The following is a 20081-nucleotide window of genomic DNA, read 5'->3' on the forward strand; positions in this document are numbered from 1 at the left end:
GGACATAGATATATTATATAAGTAGGTATAATACATAGGGAGAGACTAGGTATACACCATACAGGTTATTAATAATAAACTTTTTACAGCTTTTAACGAAATTATATTACGAATTACGATAGTATTAAAGGTACCTATATTGTGTAGTATGATATTTATTGTCTTATTGGATTATTGCAGTGTTTCATAAGTTTTAAGTTTTAACGGTTAATTTAAGCGTCAACAAGTATTTTCATAATAATAACCACATTTTTCTAATAATCTGTTCTTATTAATTCGAAACGATCAATGGGGTATGGACAATTATTTAATTAATCGCATATATACGCTCTATTATTGTTGTCCGAAGTACTACACCATACACACACACACATCGCATATAGGTATTTTCAAACAATATAATAGCTCATAATATCGTGTATATTATATATATATACGAATAGAATGTTAATAACGGTCTGTTAGCAAAACCGTTTAACCTTCCCCAAAACAAAACAAAGGCCGCAATACGCTTCACATCGAACATACTTAAGTACCAACAATGGGTAGTTTCGTTAAATATAAAACGAAAAAAAAACCTATAAAGTATTGCCGAGAGAAACGCGCACAAAAGGTGATATCTGTAAAACATTATTGACGTTTAACAATGAATACACATACACACACACACACACATAACACTCCACATGCACGCACTACACATATATTTGTCCAGCAAAAGTGTTCAAAAGATCTGAGTGGTGTATGCGTGTGGATGTTTTTTTTTTTTTCACTTCACTCCTTATACAACACGATGACGACGACGACGACTACGACGACGACGAGTGTATGTCGGAGAGAGGGTCCTATTGTCGCACCTATATATATGTCGGCGCAATATAGGCACTCTCAACTCCCCGGCCGTATTGCTAAAAGTCAAGAAGGTCATATATACATCCCCTTCCCGACCCACAATGACTCCTTGAAAATAATAATAAAAAAAATGTTTTCAAAGACAAAATTATTATTATTATTATTATTATTATTATACTGTATATAAGGTACCCATACCCGTAATATATCGTCTGCTGCTCTTTCTTCCGAACACTCGCGCGCTGCAGATATTTGAGTAATAGTCAATATATTATAATCGCGGCGCGCGAGGGAATCGCACGCTACCGAAAACAGATGTCCTCGTGTGGAGTAGACTATACGTATAATAATAATAATAATAATATAATATATTATAATAATGCGCGTCCGAGCAATAAATGGAAACGACTATAATATAATAATATAAATGAGTTTTTTGATAAACGATAAACACCGCCCCGCGCGATGGCATGTCAGCTGGTCAAGAGAACACGAGATATTATATATTATATAATACCTATACCTATATATACCTACCTTCTGTGTATAGTGCATATACCGCGAACGATATTCGATTTCGCGACTTATTGCTATTATAAGGGTGTCGGTCGTTTGGTATTCGCGGCACTTCAAAAGAGATGTCTGGGAAATAAAAATACGAACAAGGTATATACAAACAAGACGTCGGCGTGCGACGTCGATCCGCATCGAATCGTGAACGGGCGAACTATATAATATACGTATTATATTATATAACAGTTAATATATAGATGTATAACCGTATATGATAATATACAGATTTATCAAGTGTTTTTCGTTATTTACAAAAATGTTATACTCGTTTTTTATTATTTCATTCAATAATTTTTGTCCTGAACACGTGTAGGATGATTCTTTTAACAACATATTTTATTATCCCAAAAGTACTAGTTTTTGAAAAAAAAATTTTATTTAATTTGAAGCCATTAAAAAACAATATTTTAAAAAAGGTATATATTTTTATCGTTATTATGTTTGTTTTCACTATTTTGAACGACTACGAATTGATGATATATTACATATTGTTAATTTCGTATAAGCAGAATATTTTTACAAGAATTTTAATAATATAATAATTAAATTTCGAATGAGTAATTAATTACTATAATAAGTACCTAATTATTTTTTTTTTTTTTTTTAGATTTTTATTATAAATCAAGCTCAGCGAACTAATTAATTACTACTTAAAAATTTAAAAGTACCTATTTAAAGCTAAGATATGTGGAGTGGCGTGACCCGGTCTGGATTGCAGGGGCGGCTCGTCAGGGGAGACTTTGAGACTGAGTCTCCCCCTTAAAAAAACCCAGTTACTTGTAAATAATAATTATTTAAAATAATAATGCATAAAAATATTTTTATTCGAATTGAAAATATAATATTATATAATTTATATCGTTTTCTTTGTTATTATTATAAATTGAAAGCAACCAAGTCTAAAACCTTTAAATAGTTATTTTAATAGAAATGCTATTTTAGTTTTATCGATGACGGTGACGGTCGCCGTTACAGTGAAACTGCCGCCCGACAGTCTCAATCATAACATGTAAAATGGTACGGCCGGTTTGATGGAGGGCCGGAGGGGGCAGGGAGAATAAGCTGCGTATTATAGACTCTATTGAGACTGGGTTCACGACAATAATTGCCGTACCGCGCGCCGTTCTTAGTCGCTGTCATAATTTAATGCATTTTTATGATTTAATAACTATAACACGTTTACTACAGGGTTTTATACTATCTTCTATTTGATATTTGTTATATTTCTAATTATTTTAAAAATGCAAAAAGACAATATAATAGACATATTATTAACTAGTGGTTTTAATACTTTAACTTACGAACAAAAAAATCAAATTAAACTTAAAAATATTAACTAAATATGTAATACTATAATATTATTAGATTTTCAATAACAGGGTTTTTCTTGTTCGTTGTTGTACGTAGTTTATGTTAAATAATTTTAAGTCTCCCCAGAATATTAACTCACGAGCCGCTACTGCTGGATTGGGCTCAACGAGTCACCGAGAAAATGTTGATGGGCTGCTCATAACCTGGACTAGTTATGACTGTTTGGTCGTCATTTTATTTTTATTTTTTTGAATCATTGAAAGTTGAAATTTTTTAGTGATAAACCAATAACAGTACGGAGTTTTCTAATTTCTAACACAAATCACGTATAATAATTTATTAATAAGTGGTAGGTAATACCCTCTGATATTTATGATTTAAATAATAAGTGAGTACTAACAGTACATTTGACATCATATCTATTTATATTGTCTACTTGTGAGTATAATTAATATTTAATGTATATTTTGATTTTAACGCAATTTATCTATCACCACGATGACATCTGCAAGTTTTCAACTGCAATACCTATACGAAAGTGCCACGTAGGTACTCGGGTATTCTCATTCCACACACTTAGCCATGACTAATCACGAACAGTCGTAATTCGTTATGATAGTTTATATGGATCTAAAGCCAATACAAATTTGTGAATTATAATTTATTATCGTTTTAAAAAAATAATGCATAATAATTAATATGTATTATCACTATTTGCGTCTAGCTATCATAATTCATAAAATATATAATAGTAATAATATGATATTAACGCCCTGCATTCAAAGTCGTATCTGGAGGCTCTATAAGAAATCATAATAAAGTACCTCTCCATTTTTAAGTATTAATAGAAAAAAAGCAGATAAGTGGGTACTTACCGCTCTGCTGTACATTAGGTGCTGTATGGATCATTTTATATATTATAGGAGTGTTAAATTTGAATCCAATGATAGGTATCATTGTATACGAAAAATGATTCTGAACGAAGATGATTTGTCAGCCGAGGAATAAACTATTTTACATTTCGAATAGTTGGTAAAAAAGGTGGTTTATGTTTTAATGGCCTGAATACACCAGAATTTAAGTTCTTTTATAATTATTATAAGCTAAACTTATGGGAAATCTCGTATTGAATTTTCAACTCTTATAGCTACTTATACAAACATTTTTATGAATTATACTTACAAAATAATTTGCAAATATTCATGGTTTTGACGAATTTTTGTCAATGTTTGAACTTAAAATACTAATAAAAATAAATTTTGCCTATGTATATTCTTATAATTTTTTAATCACTATAATAATAACTTATGAGGAACTTTGTATTAAATTTTCAAAATTTCCACTTCAAAAAAAAATTCTTATAAAATCGAAAATTTCAGTGGTCTATAAAAAGTAAAAACTCAAAAAAAGTCAAAAATTTTTGAAAATTTAACTATACATAGATAACACTAACATAAACATTTGGTGAAAATTTCAAGTATTTACAGAGATTAGTTTTTGAATTACAACCATTTAAAAAAATCGATTTGGTCGAAAAATGGTTTTGCATAAAAATTCCCGTTTTTTCTTAATTTTTTTTTTTTGGTTTTTCCCGGTGCTTTTGAAAATAAATAAATAAAAAACACAACATTGTAAAATCAATACATTCATCGCTCCACCCAGAATCTAAAATTTAAAACGCATATTAATTATTAAGTAATAATAAATAATAATTTAAATTAAATTAAATAAGACGTTCTTTTATATTTTTAATAACATAAAATAAATTGACAACAACTATTATTTTTAATAGCTTATATAAATCAGGGGCGGCCAAACAGTCAATCGCGATCGACCTGTCGATCGCGGACAATATCAAAGTCAATTATGTTAGAATTTATTTTTAGAGACACGCGACCTATATGTTTCTTAATAATTAAAGTTACTCAATGATAAAAAAATTTTTCTGTGGAAGTCAATCCTCAAAGGTAAAGTATATTTTTAGTAGATCGTGACCAAAAAAAGTTTGGCCACCCCTGTTATAAGTTATAACATAATAAAAAATAATATTTAATGTATTATGTTCCATTATAAGTCTGATAAATGGATTAACCACCATTCATACACACTATACAGTATGCATGTTCAATTAGTGTCTTCATTGAAATTATTAAGATATGTAGTTATAATAAACTTAGAATTTAAAATAAAACTTCAGATTACACACATCACACATATAGTCATGCTTATACAATAGGGAAGGGACTAAACATAACAATAACCATTTAACCGTATTTATACAACAGTTGTTTGTTTATTGGATTTGTGTTTGGTTCGTTGAATTTGTCGTTATTGATATTTGAAGGGGTTGGAAATCAGTCATAAGTGTGTTTTTAAAATTAAAAAAAAGTGTTGGGAGTTTTGCAAATTTAAATTACTTTATGTAAAGGTAGCTATAGAATTAAAATCTCGAATATTTTTGAAGATTTTTAGAATAGATTATAAATACACACATACATACTTACATATTATTATATTATAATGTATAATACTCGTATATTATATAATATCAACCCCCGTTAAATTAATTCTGGATTTCAAAACAAAACTTTTCAGATAAATATAAATTATATTGTGTAATATACTATATATATATCATAATATACATATAGACTATATAAAGAGTTTATACTTTTATACTTTAATCTATATTATATTATGTAAATAATTTTAAATGTACCAACTCATTAACTTATTCCAAAAAATTTTAAAATGAAACTGTAGATTATGTTTAAATAATAATAAAAACTATAGTAGGTACTACCACTTTAGTACACTTTATGTATTAATAAATAAAAACATATGCGTGCGCACGGGGGAAGTAGGGGAGGCGGCTGCCTCCCTTTCGAGATTTTCCTCTTCCCCAATATTTTATATTATACCTACGAATCGAGGGAGGAGGGGATTGGAATCTGGACCTCTTCAGCTAAGATATTACCTCCCCTGCCAAGAAGACCTGTGTAAGCTTATCAATAAAAATACCATACTCACAAGTCACAATAATGTATAAATGGTTATTATATATTTTATACGTAACACCTAACTTTATACAATACATATTACCATACAAGTTCATATTTACCTTTATATACTGAAAATGTATTAACTAACAACGTGATGTATTCTATATATTATGTATATAATTATACGCATAAAAATTGTATATTATATATTAAGTACACATCACTTCATGACTTTCTAAGTATACTTAGGAAAATACTATTTTGAATCTAATTAATATTATTTTATAGCTTTATTACGTGTGTTGGCATGTCGTATGCAATAAAATAAGTAAGTACGTATAATTTTTATATACTCAGTAGATTACTCTATCAAAGATATTACTAAGATATGGACCGTGAACCTCAGTCTCATACATAGATAAAGTATTGTGTAAGCCAGGTATTTTCTTTAGTTATGTACTTATCTATAATTTGTTGTTTATCGGTCAACATTTTATACTTTTAAGTCTCTATAAATAATGATAATATATGCATATTAAGCGCATTATAAGTGTATACCAAAGAGAAACAAACACGAAACAATAATTTGAAGGACGAAAAGTATTAGGGTAAAAGATTTATTAGGACGATTTTTGGATAATGGTGGTTTATAATACGGGTTTAAGATAGTTGGCACTTGGCACTTTTCCAGATTTGTTTATCATACCTACCTATTAAACAGAGTAAGTATGTATGACGTATGTCAAAATTGGTCTTAATATAGATTTATATGATACTTTTATTGATTTTATGTATATTGGATGTTTGCGGGATTCGAATTATTTGGACGTAGCACATTATCTTTCTGAAATCAACTGTGTTTTACGTTGTGCAGTAATGTGCCCTAACGTCTGTCAAGTACCTTTATGGTGTCTAAGGTATAGTAAGATCTAAATATTTGACTTTGGTATTTTTTTTTTTATACAAGCTCCTCGTACGTTTTTATGCTCAAAATTAATTCTAATTTTAACGAATCACGTTATAAGAGAATTTTTTAATTGTCATGTAAAATCCAGTAAATCTATTATAATTTTATCAATAGGTATGACAATATATAGTTGAGAACCATACCCCACAAATTGTTCTTATAGGAATTTAAAAACATTAAAAATACATAATATATGCGTCTTTTTTAGAAGAGTTTGAAGTTCAAAATAACGAAAAATAATTAATTTTTATAGATAAAGTTTGGAAATTTAATACAATACTTCTCGTATTTTTTACTAAAACCTAAATATCTAAAAAATATTTATACAATCAATTTTTTTTAAAAAAATATGAAGTTATTGAATATCCAATTCTTTACATTTAAATAAAAAATAATGATTCTAGTTATTTTGTTGTTATACTCATAAATATTTGTGCGGGGAGTTTAAACTTCAAACTTGTACTTTCCTATATGACTGCATCGAAATTACATGCCAAAAAAAGAAAGATGTTGCCCAATAACCTACTAGTACATACCTACGTATAGTATTGTGTAAAAAACGGATACACAATTTTTTGCACATAAGTACTAAAGTATTCATATTATTTTTATATTCATCAGTTTTCCATCTTAAATTTAAATGTTGTTTTTTTGGATATTAGCCAACTTTGAACCGCAATTATAACACGCGATTATTTGTCTTATTTGTCAATCTAATTATAATATTTTTAATTTAAAAATTGTCACTATATGTACAGATGTAATCCCTTTTGCTGAATATTAAATTTAAATATGTTGTTAAAATAATATATAGCATGAAATTCTATGTGAGAATTTGAGAATATATTAAGATGATTGTAACTACAATTCTGAATATGATGGCCAATGGTTAGTGGGTTAGGTAACCTAACCTATATAGTTTTAAAATAAGATAAAAAAGTGAAATCCAATAATATCATGTTATATACATACAAAGTGAATATAATACACTATTGTTTATTGAATTTGCATGATTTTAATCGAAATTGTAATTAAGTAAATTAAAAAATGATATTAAAACATAATTTTGCGACTATAATACGTACAATAACATCCCAAAGGCAAAATAGCTACAGCTATTTGCCATAATATGTAGATGTTAAAGTTATTAGTATAAGAAGAAAATAAATTACATTTTTAATTGTAATTTTTTTGTTCATTGTCGACATTATCAATAGGTACTTTTATCTGTCAATATAACATATTTTCATTAATTTTTTTTATCATAATGAATTGTTTAGTTTTTAGTTTTTGGGCTTCCCCTCATCAAAAATAAAAAATAAAATGCATCCTGCTTACGTTTTATGTATATAATGTAATATATGTTTAATACAATGTATTATAATATTTAAAGGGAATGAAATATCTATATTATTATAATTTCACAACTCATCCCTATAATATGTTTTACGATAGTTTCGGAAAACTACACGTCTTTTAAAGCTGTAAAAAATTGAATCTAATAATACTGCAGTCATGCAATATTTATAACGTTCAAATAATTAAAATAAATACCCACCCCATCTTAAACTATTTTATATATTACACATTTTAGTATACCTATAAATTATATGCATAATATGTATGTATATATAGGTTAGTAAAATACAAATGATATAAATTGTATCGCTATTTGCATCTCTCTAGATATCGTCACATATATAATATAAGTATATATATAGTATATATTTACGACCATTTGTTTTTTGTAAAACATTTTAACGTAAGAATATGTGATGAAATACTTATTTGTACTACGTAAGATATAACCTATAACCGTCGTTACTCTAGATATAATATTAACACAGACCAAAAATAAAGAAACACAGTAATAAAAACATTTGTTTGGTAAGATTAAATGTATATATAAAATAAATCGTATAGATATATACTATATATAAGAGTAAGTACTAATATATAGTATATATATTATATATATATATGGAATTTGTATAGAAATATATAGTTTGATGAATTTATATATATTATATATACCTATAGTTACTATACGGTGATACATATGCATTTCGACAATTAATCGAGCCATTTTCAGCTCAGTAAGTTCACTGCAGGACTTACAAAATAAATGCATTGAGCCATTGAACATATAATATAATATATACTAATGCACGTATATATAATATAATATGGAATATATATAAAGCATACCTGGCAAGGCTATAATATATATATATGTAATACGTGTAAGCATAATAGTATGTATAATATATATATATATATAAGTATTTAATAGGCAGGTATACCAATTAAATATAATATAACCACATCACATTATAGTATAATATATATATCTCGCGGGTATACCATACACCATATAGCACGCTTGCAAATCATAGTCAAATGAACACGGATGCAGAGTGGCAACGTTCCACTATAGCTATTATACATCTCTAACGTATAATAGGCGTATAAACAGTTATGTATAAGTAGATATATTATACATGTACAGTGCATATATGATAATATATATAATAATATGTACAAACAGACATTCGCGGGATGTGTTGCGGCGGCGGTGGCGGAACGCGCTCGTGACAATGTTTATACCTCTCACTCGTCCAGTGTATATATATATACGTATAGGTATAAGCGTGTTAACGGTTTGCAGTGTCGGCGTGGAAGCAGGGTGGTGGGTATATGATGGGGTTTGTGGGTGGGCGGGTGCGGGTTGGCGGTAAACGAGAGAGGTGAGAGAAAAAAAACAACAATAAATACATACGTATACGCGAAACGCAAACAAACGGACGTTACGGCAGCGGAGCGGGATAACTTCGTCGTAGCTGCAGGGTGACGGATATAAGGGCGGGTATGTGTATATGTGTGTGTGTGTGTGTGTGCGTGCGCTCGGGGGTTGGGTGTCGCTGTATATCCGACCGGGCGGCGGGGAGATAAAAAGCGACGGCGTTATCGAGGAGAGGGTTGGAGGGGGTGTCGTGGAGTTAAAAATGATTATTATTATTATTATTATTATTATTATTATAATGCCATCGGCGGCGCGGGGTACGGATGGGGCAGCGACGGTGGCGACGGCTGTGCCGCCGGTGGTGAGATGAACGAGTGGCGGAGGCGACGGGGCACTCGCGATCGCTCGCGCGCGCGCGCGATCGTGTGTCGCGCCTGGCGGATGGAACATATCTTCCGGACGAATGAGCGCGGCGTTCTATATCGATCTGGGCGCCGGCACGCGATTGGCGGACGGGCGGCGCTCCGGTCCCACCCCCCACCGCGTTCCGACCGACCCCGAAAAATATTTTACACACGCACCGCCGCCGAATCCCGCGGTAGTGCCCGCCGCGTACGCTAATCCCTTGCTCCCTCATCCCCCTCCCGATCACCACCACCACAGACGCCGCAGCGGCAATCGTCTCCCGCCGCCGCCGAGCGCGCGCGGGAACCAGGCGATGGAACACACGGTGACTTCGTCGGTCGCGGCGCACACGTTACCGAACCGCGCGGCCACTCGAAACGCATCACACGCTGCACGCGGCTCTCGTCCGGCAGCACGACGCGATTACGTAGTTATACGAAAATATATTGTACGCGATATTCAATTTTACCTGTATAATTCAGTTATTTTCTTCTTCTTTTTTTTTTTTTTATGTACGTGAAAATCAAAAATAGTTTTTTTCCGTCGAGTATATACCTAGTATAAGTTATTATTTTTTTCAAATTTTTTTTTTCGTTTTTTACGCGACTAAAATATACATATAAGTATATTATAATATAATAATAATACATACCTATATACCTTCTGCAGTGATGATTAAATCGGATTGACCGTGGTAACCACACGTGAAAATCCACTAATATAATATACCTATACATATATTATATTCGTTAATTCGGATTATATAACGTCATTCAGTGTGTGGATTTGCTTTTTTATTTGACTTCAACTGCACGTGAGTAATAAATATCATATCAAATTATGTTATTCATTAAAATATCTAATAAGTATATCTATCTATATTGTATATAATATACAATATAGGTTTATATTTTTATACATCACGCTTATGACTTATCAGCTGTTTTTTTAATTTTTTTAAATATTTACTCGAGACTGCTAGTATTTTAAATAATAAATTTGACTTTAACCCTTCGTTACTATTTATGGACCTCCTACAACTAAGTATACACATTTAATGTGAATAATAACGTAAATGGTATATTCTATAATATACTACGCATTATATACACAATATTTCACACAAATGATATACATATACCTAATGTACGCATAAATCAACTATTTTACTTCACAATTCTATAAAATAAATAATGTATAACTACATTTATAACAGCGCTAGCCATAGATTGCGTGCCCATGTATTACACACTAATTTATTCTTATAGATACCTACCTACCTTTATATTCTTTATTCTATAGTTATATGTGTACTGATGTACCAATGTCATATATTGTTATTAACCGGAACCTTTAAAATATATTATACTTATGCACATAATTTACATAATTATTAATATAAATATATTATATTTAGATCTAAATAACCTTATTCTAACATTATAACCTATGTATAAACGGCGATCAAAACTATAACTAACTATGAGAATAATTTATAATTCAGTTACATTTACCACCTATTTTTTCCTCTTTATAATCTACAATTATACATATAATATAACATAATCTTTTAATTGCTGTTTATAAATAAAACAGAAGTTATATTTTTTAAATTTTATTTTTTCATGAAAAATACAAATAGTATTAATACAAATGATGTTATTGAATTATATTTAATATTATAAATACAATTACCTTATTTTTCCCAACTTTTTGCATACATCGATTTCATTTTATAGATTATAGCTTGGTAACTATTATATATTACACCCTTTGTAGCTTTGTACAATTTTACACATCCATAGTTATATAAATCCAAAAAATTCCCGTTCGGGAGCTAGAAGAAATTTTATCAATTTAATTTTTATAAGAAAAAAAATAAAAATTAGAGATCTTAGATATTTAAGATAATATACTTTAAAATGTATAGAGTTAAAATTAATTATTTCATCGTAAAATTGAATCCATGAACTGTTTTATTAAATACTATTAGTTATTAAATATCTATGTACAATTAGTATTCGTTCAAATACTTTCATCATTCAGTATAATCATAGTAAACATATTAAATAGCTACTATATGTACCTACATCCAAAAATTATAATAGATATCTAATTAAAAAATAAGAATATAGTAACTAATTAGAAATTAGATATATATATAAGACATAGATAGGTATTATTATATTAAAACAAAATTACACCAATATTATGAGCTTTTATCCAAAACCAATAGGTAATTTTATAAAAATTTAGCCTACAAACTATATAGTTGTTTATAGCTTTTTAATTAATATAATTATATAGTATTTATATTTATATAGTTAATATAGTTAAATATTATAGAGCATAATATATAGATACTATTCAAACATTTTTGAAATGTTTAACTACATATAATATTTAAATTGTAAAACGATTGCCGAGAAAGTTTGTTTTACTACAATACATTTTTCGAAATTATACATCATTTTAATCTTTTAATTCATGATAATTTATGTAATGTATAAGTTATACATTCTATTTGAAACCGATGGTTTCAAATGAAATAATTATCTATTTTAAGTTTTTGTTTTGGACAATTTCCAACATAACTATATCTACCATATTTTTTTGTTTATTTTAGTGATTTTAAATTTTTTTTAATGTTAATGAATTACCTAAATAATACTCATTAAGCTAACTTATCTATGTCACGACACATATTCATTATTATTTATTACATTATTGGTATTAAGTTTAAAAACAACAAAATAACTAAAATTATAAAACTTAATAATTGTTTTCTAAATAAATATTTATATTACATATACCCCTTATTATGGCCATATAGGAAACATAAATTTTATAATCTTGCCAATCTTGAAATATTATTTTAGAAATATGTTTTGAAAAAATAAATTATAAAACAATAGTTAACTAAAAGAATATTGAATTATAATTAGTATATCCGATTATACCTAATAATTAAATAAATAGATATAGTATATTATACATATAAATATTATAATATCTAATAAATTCAATACTTAAAAATATAATATATTGTTAATTAAAATTATTAATAAAATAAAATAATATAAGTAAAAAATCTAGTAAATACGTTTTATAGATTTTAAATCTTGAAAGGAACAGTCAAATATAATATATACCCTAGTCCCCAATAGATACTTACCAAGCATATCCTTTTGTTTATAAATATGTAAATACCACTAAAGTAAATTCATTTGTTTAATGTTATAACAAAATTTTACACTTTGTTGTAGTAATTATTTATATTATATTTTATAAATCAAAAAGTTTTATTATATGTATAAAGGGTAAAAAGGGGGAAAAAATTTGTTTTTTTATTAATCTTTTAACTATATAATAACTGCGAGGAAAAGAGAGGTAATTAAAAACACAGTAATCACGCAGAGCAATAACAAAAATAAAAACATAGTTTAAATAAATAAAAAAGAAGGTGGTTAAATGCTATATTATATATACCTACAGGAAGTCAATTACAATTAGCGTCATCATTCGTGAGGGTTAAATGTGTATTTCTCTTAAAGCGGGGGTGTGTTTTTATATTATTTCATTAATAGCTGCCCCCAAAGCGAGTATCGCGTTACATGTAGTGTATATATATTTATATATTGAAATGTGAGAAAAATGAGTGGATATAGGTACATAAATATATACTTATAATACACATCGTATGCATCGTTTGTATATTGCGCAATATATTTTAAATATTTGTATATATATAATATGGATACGATACACGGCCCAAGTCCTTTTATACGCTGCGCCACTTGTGTAGATAGGTATATAACATGACACACGCTAATAATGTTGTACTATATATACTGTTATTATTATTATTATTTTCTTTTTCAACCCCGGCTGAAGTGTGCTCGAGGGGTTCCAAAGTGGTCGAATTATATCATACATATATATGTGTATATGAATGATATCGTTTCAACAGAAATGGCCGTGCTCGAGTGGCCTTCGCTATATTATGTATATTGTTAGTATTACTATTATTAGTAGTAGTATTACTATATACATAAATACTCCGTAACAAATTAGCTCCAGAAACTACTTAAATATAGGTGATAAACCACCCTATAAGTAATATAATGTTTATATAAAAGCACCTATGGCGTTACAATGTTTTAAAACGTGCTAAACCGCGCTATAAAAAACGTATTTATAGTGGTAATAGGAAAGTACATCATGGTGATATCTATATATACTATATTATAAGTAAACTAATCAATGATGTGATGATTATTGGAATAAAATAATTGCCAAAAATATCATATTCCTATATTGAGCATTTCTATAATTTGATTTTTTTTTTCGCATACACGATATTTGCATTCATACAACAATATATAAGTATGTATATTTCTCAAAGCTGGGCAATATACTTTAATATAACTTTTCGAGAATAAATTAGCGTATAGACAGTTAAATAGATCACTCGTGTAGTAATCAATGAATAATAAGTTTTAAAATCTTAAATATTGTTTTTTGCATATAGACATATAGTATAGACTTTAGATTTTGTATATGTGCATATTTCTTTATTTTAATTTCTATATAACTTCCGATCCCTAATTATTATAATGTGATGTACAGCCCTAACTAAATTATATCTACAATATAATATATAATATCAGTAGATATAGGTTCATACATATTATATATTATTACCGCGGTTACGGGTTTATGCCGATATGCATAATATAACAAACACGTTTTCGGGCTTCCGGGCGGAAAGTCTAATCCCGTCACCATATTTACTAGTACAATATACATTATTACACACACACTACAATACTATGAATGCACTATATCTGATGATATATTATATCATATATATATAGATATATATTATGTAAACATAACTTATGCTTTAAATCTTATTACATCGTGTAGAAATTATTATAATGTGTTATACATACCTCTTAAATCAACATTTTCGATCAATTGTTCCAGAAATCCTTCAAGCATGTTACAAGGCATTACAAGAACGGAACAAGCGGGGTTACTTCCTCATCATCATCACCATCACCACCATCACCATCACCAATCGTTGACCGCTCACCATGGGATCGGAACGGGATCAGCGTGGCCACCAAACCATCACGACGATCTCGCACACAAAGGTAAATAATCTTACATGTATTTTATACTCATCTCGCCAAAATCCAATACATAGGTACCTTTATTATTATAATAAATTTATACTTAATATAGACTAAATACTTATTATATAAACACATATTATATAGAACGAGTAAAAAAGTTAATAAAATACCTATTTATCTATATAATAGTATATATTATATTATATACAGTTTTTTTTATACGCCACACATATATTCAGTAGATTGACTGTAGTTTGATCAGCAAGCTTGAGTTATACAATCTGGAATATATTATATGAAGAAAATTAAAATAAGGATAGTTATATGGTTATATATATTTAGAGAGAGAGAGAAAATTTTTAACGGGTTGCGAAGAAGTGTAGTGTTTCTATCATTTGATGTGCGTATGTGTGTGTATATCGTGTATGGAATGTGTGTGTGTGAACGTGTGTCGGTTTGAAGACATGATTCCGTGTGACTGGTTCACTCATGGATGGAAAAATAACCGTGCGTGTACAGAAACCAGCTTGCCGTGTATAATTAAAGGGAAAATGGGCGGAAAAAATACGCACACATAAAGGAAAATGTTGTTTTTTATATTATTATTATTTTATTAAAATAAAAACATCAGACGTATTGGGTTTCGCCTGACGGGTCCCGGCCACCCTGTGTACGACGGTGTAGCGGTTTTGTGTTTACCTTCAGCACGATGGAAGACAATATCTCGTTATACGACACCGTATCGAATGAAAAAAATGTACCTATATATATATACATGAAATAATATTATAGATACATCGAGTTTATGTAGGTATAGATATATGTATGTATATACGTGTAACGCGTCTGTCAAATGTCGTCAAGTCCGACATATCTCGTGTGCCGATGCGCGTCTATATAATAAATATAGGTATAGGTAATGCAGCCGAGATTGCTATACGTGATGACGTGCTTGTTTTCCTTATACAAAACTTACTTCTTATGCACAACTACTTAGACCTATTATAGCCATATAGCATAGTGTATGTATTTTTCAGATACCTATTCTGTAAAATTATTTCTGAAAGAAAATTATCGATTTTAATAGTAGTACAATTTTAAATTAAGTATAGACATTTTATACTATTTTTATTTTTAATAAAATAGTAATTAAAATCACGACAAATGGTTATTATAATATATCTACATAAAATTACAATTTTTGTAAAAAAAAAAAATAAATAAAATATAATTTTATGTCTAAATCTTTGATAGATATTAACTACCAGGTAGTTATATCTATGTACAAAATATACAGGCTAAATGATCCATATATAAAAAATATAAAAATACAAACAGATTTAATATAGTGATTCGCTTCACAATAATCTAATACAGATTTCGTATAAATTGATTATTTCTATAGATTTCTACGTATGACATTAACGTATTATACGCTGTATACTTGTGAGCTACGATAATTTTTTCAGTCAATTTATAAATTAATAACCGGTTTCTATACAACAAACCATTCGTCATAAAAAAAAACCTGAGAGTTTAATGAATTAATATTATTTTTGTCATCATTATTATTTTATTCGCGAGTGAAATTTAAAAATGACTTAACAACTGAGTCACGAACAATATACGCACGCGGCGTCGCCGATCACAGCCGCAGAAACGGTAGGTATATAACAGTAGGAAGTCGTCGATACGTACTATTTTTTTTATTATTATTATTACTATATCGTCGTCGACACGACGTCAGTCGTGTGATGAAATGCAATTATTATTTTTTATACGGTGACGACGATGCCAAGGACGAGAGAGTATGAAAAAATATATACATGATGCAGGAATAATAAATCGCGGAAAGCTGAAAGGGTTGTGCAAAGAACATAGGAACCTCCGCTCGCAGACGGAATATAACACGTCGTACACAATGATGATAATAAAAATAACAGTAAACCATGTACCGCCAGCGTTTATTATATTATTATTATATAGGCCTCGAGGGACTCGCGGCGAGTGCATATAACATGCGAGTACGGTGTCCTCTGCGTGCGGCCTCGCGCGCGTATAGGTATAGGTGGTAGCCTGTATAGCGGCGGCCTGGCTCAATGGGTCGTGGCAAATATATCGTTTCCCAAACGGCGACGCTAATTTAACGAGCTCACACGCTGCGCTCGCGCGGTCCCTTTTTGCGCTCGGCGGTATATTATTATTATACGAATATATGGGTTATAGCGGTATATACGTGTATCCTACACACAGCTGCGGCTTCTTCTTCTTCTTCTCCGCTTCTATTCACTTTCTACGACGTTTTTCTCTTTTTTTTCACACCTGTCACCCGCGATTATTGTATTTTTCCCGAAATTCCGCCGGCCGTCTCACGCACACGCGCGCATTGGATAAGGCATATAATATGACGATGACTACATACTCAAGCATACGACAAATTGTATTACCTACACATAGAACGTTTAAGTATTATAAGGATACAGGCTATTTGTTAGGTATATAATATAATATATATATATATATATATACGAGTATACGTCAAACGCACGGTCGTCAACATCACTGCATATAATAATATATAGTATTATTGAATTCGAACGTCTTATAGCTACGCGTTGTATACAAACGCGATTTAAATATTTTTTTTCATACTGTTGTCGAGTATTTTATAAACGAAACTGAAAAGACCACAATTTTATCGAATAAATAACTAAATAATCCGATAAAATGTACTAATGCGTTTTTCAGTCTATATATATATTATATTTGTATCATTATTTATTATATATGTATATTGTATACCTATAATCTATATACATTCAATAATTTACAAACACAATATTTTTGAACAGATACATGATGTATTTTATACAAAACGCTTTTTAGTATTTATCGTTATCCCGAGTTAATTAGATGAGAAAATGATACATCGCAATGAGCTACTTCGCTGTAGTAGTGTAGTTATCTATATCGAATTTTATAGTCTAGAATACTTACCTATACATTTTTATAATTTATTGTACATGAATTTAGACCATCATAACGATTCATTATTCGTTTTAAACTACAGTTAGCGAAATTTTGTAATAATAAAGATAAAAATAATTTAATATTACCTTCAAAGTACACTTATATACTCATGTACGTCATATATATTGATTAATATTGTTCACGTTTTAAATAGGTTTATTTCCTAAGTATACCTGTAACATATTAAACACACAACATTTCGTAAATACTAGATAAATACAATTATGTATGTTTACTTCGGTAGTAATGTTTGCCAGCTATTAATTTACTGGTTTTTTTTAACTATTGAATTTTAAATACATATATATATATATGTATATATATATATATTAATCAACGTTTAAGACAATAAAATAAGGATGAATTAAATTATAATAACCTTGGTATTTATCTTACTTTATAACATGTACCTACCTACATCGAGTTTAATGATTATAATATTTTAAAATGTAAAAATAAACTAGTATTTTACAAAATTAATATCTGCACAATATGACACTATCAACTATCAAGGCCAGTTGTAAATGTATAACATATAGACGTATTAAAATATCATGTAAAAAATATATTTATTCAAGTATTGGAATATAATAATTATAAGTTATAACTGAAACTAAATTATAATATAACCTTATATCATATTTACAATTATGTATTATTACCTGTATACTCGTATAAATATATTATGTACATTGTACCTGCCATACTTATTAGTTATTATACCTACGAATTACTATATATATTATATATATTATACATATTAATATACTATGTATTATTTCATAGTCCATAATATTTCTTAATACCGTATGTAGTTAAATTAAAAAGAACATTTACATAGTGTATAATTGTTAACTAAAATATAATAATAATTTTTTATTCTTGAAATATACCTAACTATTTCCACACTATAGTCTATAATACAGATTGTATTCTACGGAATTAAAATAACACTATTTTAAACCGCAAATTAGATTTACTCTACGTAACTGGATGACCCTCTTTTAGAATACATAAACTGCAAATCAGGCGAGGAGCTTTAAAACATAAAAAACAATCTTCAAAATCTGGGAGTGTTTTTGATGTAAAATTTTTTATTGGGGAGGAGTTTTCTATTCCCCCTTATTTTTTTTCCAAAGACATAGTAGATCAAGTTATGTATATCATATTATATATATATATATATATTTGTGTGTGTGTGTGTGTGCGTGTAGGTCTACACGGGGAGAGGTTTCCCCTTTAAGATATTGCGCGCGGCGTGCAAATGACACGCAGAATTAACTGCTCACCCCCTTTCCCCGACAACGGGCGGGTGTCTTGTCACCCCAAAAAACCCCTTGGATGGCTGGTAAAGGGAAGAGAGGTGGGTATGACATAAGAGGTTCTGGAAATTTAGGAACGCCAAGGGCTGCTTGGGAAACAAGAAGAAGAGTGGAGGGTGATAAAAATGCGTAAATGGCGGAGAAGCAGGGGTAAGCAAAGTCGTTGGCCGGAAAAGCTCCAAGTGCCTTTTTTCTTTTTTACACCAGCATCTCGCCTATATTCGAACAGTCAAGAAAATTCTGAATAAAATAAAATATATGTACAGTACACAAGCGCAGCTATAGCAATAACTATACACCTAAAATAAACGGTTTTCTGATTTATAAGTATAAATATTTTTATCATATTTATTTTCAAGCTACTATTTCCCAAATACTTTATTCATAAAGAAATATTACTATATATTACTTGAAAAATGAACAACAGAACATGACACACGTAACTATAAAATAATAATTACTAATATTTGTCTATAATATTAAAGCACCATTTAGTAAATGTTAAATTTTCAAAAATAAATTTACTAGATTTCCTACTTAATTATAATTTAAATATATATATTACATACCTAAAACGGCTTTTATTTAAATTAATTATTCATATCATATGTATGAATAAAAATTAACTGTGCCGAATGCCGATTTTATAACATACGTATACAATTAATAATAAAGTTCTGTGTTTACCAAGTTTGTGTTAGTTTAAGCTATATAATCATTATTATAATATAAACT

General features: G+C 29.0%; 1 protein-coding gene across 2 annotated transcripts in view; it reads left to right on the forward strand.

Moving 5' to 3' along the window:
* The first annotated feature begins 10048 nt into the window (after positions 1 to 10048).
* LOC114120468 (paired box protein Pax-6-like) overlaps positions 10049 to 20081 on the forward strand; it is a 46388-nt gene continuing 36355 nt past the window's right edge. The window contains exons 1-2 of one of the 2 annotated variants that reach the window (XM_050199651.1): positions 10049 to 10667; positions 14843 to 15012. In XM_050199651.1, the coding sequence (XP_050055608.1) occupies positions 14856 to 15012 (157 nt within the window). In that variant the 5' untranslated portion in view covers positions 10049 to 10667; positions 14843 to 14855. The remainder of the gene's footprint in view (positions 10668 to 14842; positions 15013 to 20081) is intronic. The other variant, XM_050199652.1, reaches the window with a different exon arrangement.

Source organism: Aphis gossypii, chromosome 2 (assembly GCF_020184175.1).
Source record: "Aphis gossypii isolate Hap1 chromosome 2, ASM2018417v2, whole genome shotgun sequence".
In the NCBI taxonomy this organism is placed as follows: domain Eukaryota; kingdom Metazoa; phylum Arthropoda; class Insecta; order Hemiptera; family Aphididae; genus Aphis; species Aphis gossypii.